At 33.6% G+C, this 4,991-nt stretch overlaps 1 protein-coding gene across 1 annotated transcript; it reads left to right on the forward strand.

Moving 5' to 3' along the window:
• Positions 1 to 214: 214 nt before the first annotated feature.
• LOC127870390 (cerebellin-3-like) lies at positions 215 to 2,028 on the forward strand. The gene is made up of 3 exons (XM_052413003.1): positions 215 to 382; positions 797 to 925; positions 1,458 to 2,028. The coding sequence occupies exons 1-3, from the start codon at positions 322 to 324 to the stop codon at positions 1,898 to 1,900; spliced, it is 633 nt and encodes a 210-aa protein (XP_052268963.1). The 5' UTR covers positions 215 to 321; the 3' UTR covers positions 1,901 to 2,028.
• Positions 2,029 to 4,991: the final 2,963 nt, after the last annotated feature.

Genomic DNA, 4,991 nt, shown 5'->3' on the forward strand with positions numbered 1-4,991 from the left:
TATAAAAACGTCCCTTGTATTTATAATCTTTTCAAAATAGAGCACATTCGTGACGGCTTGGGGGCCTTCAAACCTTACTTATAGCTTTTATTGACGTCAGCTGGATATGGTTCAAAATTTGGATTGTCTAATGATGAAACACGCTGTTGCGTTGTCTGATTTAGATACATCATGTGTTGATAAGGCAGTGTATTGTTATATATCTAGCACTATAAATGATACAGATTGCACAAGTAACATTCATTTGTTGAGTTCCGTTGAGATTATTAAGATGACAAAAACGGGAAATGCAATGTTGTTTTTTATATATTTGGGGTGTGCATGCCGTTGGTTGCAACAGAAGACTCTTGTATAAGGGAAATTGAACAGTTGATAGAGATAAGTACGTAAATATATTTATGATATTGCCACATGTTTACCGTAATTCGATATGTGAAATTTATTAAGTTTATGAATACATTATATAATTTTGCTTTACAGTTGCGAAATGCTAGATTTGTTCGAAAACAGTAGAATATTAAAAAATACTCTCAGGAACAGGTTATAAAGGCAAAATGAAAACATTCGTTTTGGTGATAAACCTATGTGGTTCTTATATGCGTGACGAAGTAAGATTCATAAACGTTGTCTAAAATAGCATTGTGTCAATATTTAGAGTCGTATATAGCACATGTTATTTCAGTACACCTATGTGAAAATATTATGTAATATATAATTTGGAAAATAAATAGATCCAACTTATTGTCAAAGGTTTATAGGAGAAAGAATGAAACACTACTAGTTATTATTTTTTTAGTGGCGTCTCAGAGCAAATTGATAGAGGATATACAGAAACAAACAACTGACGAATTTAGAAGGCAGCAAGTGATCATTGACGATCATGCAAAGAGAGTCGATATTATCCATTCGGAATTAAATAGCCAAGGTAACAAACGCGTGAGCGTTAACAATATTTGTGGAATATGTGATGATAATTTAGATAACGAATGAATCGTCTTTTTTTACCGTATAATAGTTGATCCATGAATGTTCTTGATTGACAATTTGAATTATATTTTTATGCAACAGTACTTTAGAATACTTTGTTTAGTACTATTACCGTTTGACTATAGTGGCGATGAATTCTAAACGTGCATCATATATTGAAAAAATACCATATGTGTATGTATGTTACGAATTTATGTTGTATTTAATGTTAATTAAGATGCTGACTATATATAGTATGAGACTACAATTATTGTTCTTTGTGAAACTAATCGGTCATTGTTCAAAAAACAGTCTTTGGTAAAAATGAGTTTTCATTAGAACAAATCAGTTTTCGTTTAAAGAAGTCTTTGTTCACCAATCAGTTTTTGTAAAAAAAGTTTTTGTTAAAAATCAAACATTGTTAATGGATAAACAAGGCTGGTTAATTTGGTCAAAACGTGTTATTACCAAACTCATGGTTATATCTATAGGCTGGAACATTTCGACAAAGCCCAAACGCCAAGAATCACCACAGCCAGTCGTTGCATTTACCACTGTCAAAACGAATAACCAGGACAATGTCGGCGTCAACCAGAATATATTGTTTGACACAATAGTATTGAACGAAGGCGGAGGTTTTCATTCACAACACGGTTTGTTCATTGCCCCAGCAAGAGGAATCTATATTTTCACAGCCACCGTTCTTCATATGCCTCAAGCCAGCATAAGCCTTCATGCTGCGATTACACACAATGGTCAAGATGTTGCTCTTTTGCACTCGTCAGCAAACGTATTTGATCAAGGAACACAAACCGTTATTCTGAAAATCGAGCCAGGAGATGAAGTTTGGGTCAGAAATGTACACTATGGAGGCGAATTAATAACTGGTGCCAAATTTTCAAGCTTTTCGGGAATTCTTATCAACCATCTATAAATGTACTTTAAATATGAATGTTACAATACCATTGTGCTAGCTGTGTATTTTTAAGAAGTTTATTGATGATATATTTTTAACATTTATATACATTAGCACCAGTGAAGCATAAATACATTCCATACTTGCATGTGCTTACCCGTATGTTTCTTTAGACTTAGTTTTTATTTTACCCTACAAATACTATCACTATGTCCCAACCTAGACCGACGAATAAAGCCGCCGTGTGTAATCACCTAAACTGTAGATAAGCATACGTGAACCGTCAAACCACCAGTTTTCTTGTCACTTTACATTCGATTAAATCGTGTACCTGATTTTGGACATTTATTTCTTTATAATGCTGAAAATAACTAAATTAATTTTAATACTATTTGCTTGTATTCAATTGAGAATCCGACGACACAAACATAATCAACATACGAGATCCTAATTGTTAAGCTACTGTATTTTTTTTAAAATTTAGTTGTAGATGGGTCATTAATATTAAATATGAACAATCGCGGACGTGCGCCTGCTGCGTCAGATTGTTTATAAAAGTACAGTTGGAATACCACTCCGCCCATTCTCGGTGGAAGTCATTAATAAAATATTGAATAACATATGAAACATGTCCACAAAAATCAGAATAGTTAATCGCCCGAAAGTATAGCTTCACATCAGATATCAATACAATAATCATTTATTTTAGGTTAAAAATGCGAGAAAAGTAACTTACCGAAAACTGAAGCTGGGAATAAGTTCTATATCTATATTCTTATATTTATTTTAATGGTTCTCATTTATAACTCTCTGATTATACTCCTTTATTTTATGCTTTCCGGTGGTTTATAGAGAAATATCAGTGAGTTAAAACTGATAATTTCACTGTTTCAAACAGTGAAAATTATCAGTGAAAATTATCGATAATTTTCACTGTTTACTGTGAAATGACGTCAAAATTATCCAGTTAAACTCTTTAAAAATGTATATAAACTGTGAAAAAAAGGAATAAAATAAAAAGAAAATTTGTTGGATTCGGTGGATTATCGATTTTAATTCACTCGTGATCATAGAAAATCTATATTCTCACTCGTGGCTGTGCCACTCTTGAAAATATTATTTTCTATGATCACTCGTGAATTAAAATCCACCGAAGCCAACAAATATCCTCTATTCAATTGACGTTTCGGCATAATGCCTTTATCAAAACAATGGAAATTATATGTTAACTACATCTTTACGTCTTTTGACTGAAAAATTTAAATAACAAACAAAATGTTTTTAAAGGTCAAATGACGTTGTACATGATGACGTCATAAATGACGTTATATAAAATGGCGCAAAAATGTAAAAATTTGCCAAAAATGAAACGACTTTAAACACTGACATAATTTGTCTCAATCTTATAAAATTTTATGCAATCTTAGACAAAATATGTAAATGTTCAAAGTCGTTTCATTTTTGGCGAATTTTTACATTTTTTGGCGCCCTTTTATATAACGTCATTTATAGAGTATAATCAGAGAGTTATAATTATTTAATATCCCTTAGGATTATTCAACGGTTCTCATTTAGTCACAATCAAAGATCAAATCCCTAATACCATTGCCTTACAAACAATAATTCCCTGATGTCAGGAAGTAATTCGTCTGTCAACACAAAAGGACATTAAACCAAGCAATCTCTAGTAACGTGTATTAAATGGTTTTGTCACGAGTCACGTGTCGTGACTTTAAGATATTGCAAATAGGGCTTGGTTTGCTACCCCACTCGTCCTGTCGCCATCAAAATGCTATTACATCGGACATTAGTAAGCTATTTATGTTGATAATTAAGCTCAATAGGTCATTGTCGACCTGAAATGGCCCACAAGTCAACCGGGGTTGACAAAAAGCCGATTCTTGTCACCCTAGGATGACTTCAAGCCGACGCTAGTCATTCCCGGGTGAAATGAAGCCGATTATAGTCACCCGGGGGTGACATGAAGCCGATTCTTGTCACCCGGGGGTGACTTCAAGCCGATTCAAGTCACCCTCGAAATCAGCATCAAGTAAAATAATACATGATTTGGTCGTTCAAAAGCGAGGTATTTGTGTAAAATTATTACAGAAACGAAATAAGAGCTTAATGCCTAAAATAAAGAAACTAAATTATTGCGGGAGTTGGAAAGGGAGGGAGACTTCCGAAATCAATGGCCTCCGAGTGATTACAGACCTAGGAGGGAATTTCCTGAAAGACAAAATTCAGTTTGAAGGTTTGTGTTTGAGAATCATTAAAACGAATTTTATCATATATGTAAATAAAGTATTCAAAAGCCACAATATCCAATATTAGATACCCGGATGCGGTGCCGTTTGATAAAAAAAAATTGACAGGTGACTATAAGCCGATTCTTGTCACCCGGGGGTGATTAGAAGCCGATTCATGTCACCCTGGGTCGACATGAAGCCGATTCTATTCAACGGGGGTGATTAGCGTCGGCTTGAAGTCACCCCAGGGTTACATGAATCGGTTTCTAGTCATCCCCGGGTGACTTAAGGGCCTTTTCAGGTCGACAATGACACAATGAGCGGTAATTTATGAAAGAAAACACATTTTATTTGAAAAGATTATCATTACAAAATAGTACTAGTATATTCCAACATGATTTAACATAGAAATGTTAATAATTTTTATTCAATTTTTTATGTTGATAATCTGTTGAAAATATTTTATGATAAAACAGTATTAAAATAACCATCAAATGGATAAAATTTGTGTTTGTAGTTATAACGAATTACAGAGGAAACTAAATAAAAGAAGTACACATTGGTACTGGCTTATAAGATCTTAAATACAAAAAACAGTTTATGCCCGGCGGGATATTGTTAGGTATGTTTGTTTACAATTTATAACGTAGCTTCACGGATTAGGTAGTTTAGTGACCGATGGGATTAAACTTTATACAATTAACACAAATCATGTACACACAATTATCACCTCGGCGATCCGGGTTAAATCTCCACTCCAAGCGCATAAGAGGTTTGTTGGTTGTGTTCTAACGACTTAAGCTTCTAAACTCGTTGAAAGATTGTAACAAAACACTACACAAACTATCATTATGCGACCA

The sequence above is a fragment of the Dreissena polymorpha genome, chromosome 2 (genome assembly GCF_020536995.1).
Source record: "Dreissena polymorpha isolate Duluth1 chromosome 2, UMN_Dpol_1.0, whole genome shotgun sequence".
NCBI lineage: Eukaryota > Metazoa > Mollusca > Bivalvia > Myida > Dreissenidae > Dreissena > Dreissena polymorpha.

Bases quoted from the DNA above. Each gene is read 5' to 3' on its own strand.
- LOC127870390 (XM_052413003.1), top strand. From the start codon at position 322: ATGCCGTTGGTTGCAACAGAAGACTCTTGTATAAGGGAAATTGAACAG. The intron at 383-796 runs GTACGTAAATAT...TTATTTTTTTAG, and splicing joins TGAACAGTTGATAGAGATAA to TGGCGTCTCAGAGCAAATTG. The intron at 926-1,457 runs GTAACAAACGCG...TTATATCTATAG, and splicing joins TTCGGAATTAAATAGCCAAG to GCTGGAACATTTCGACAAAG.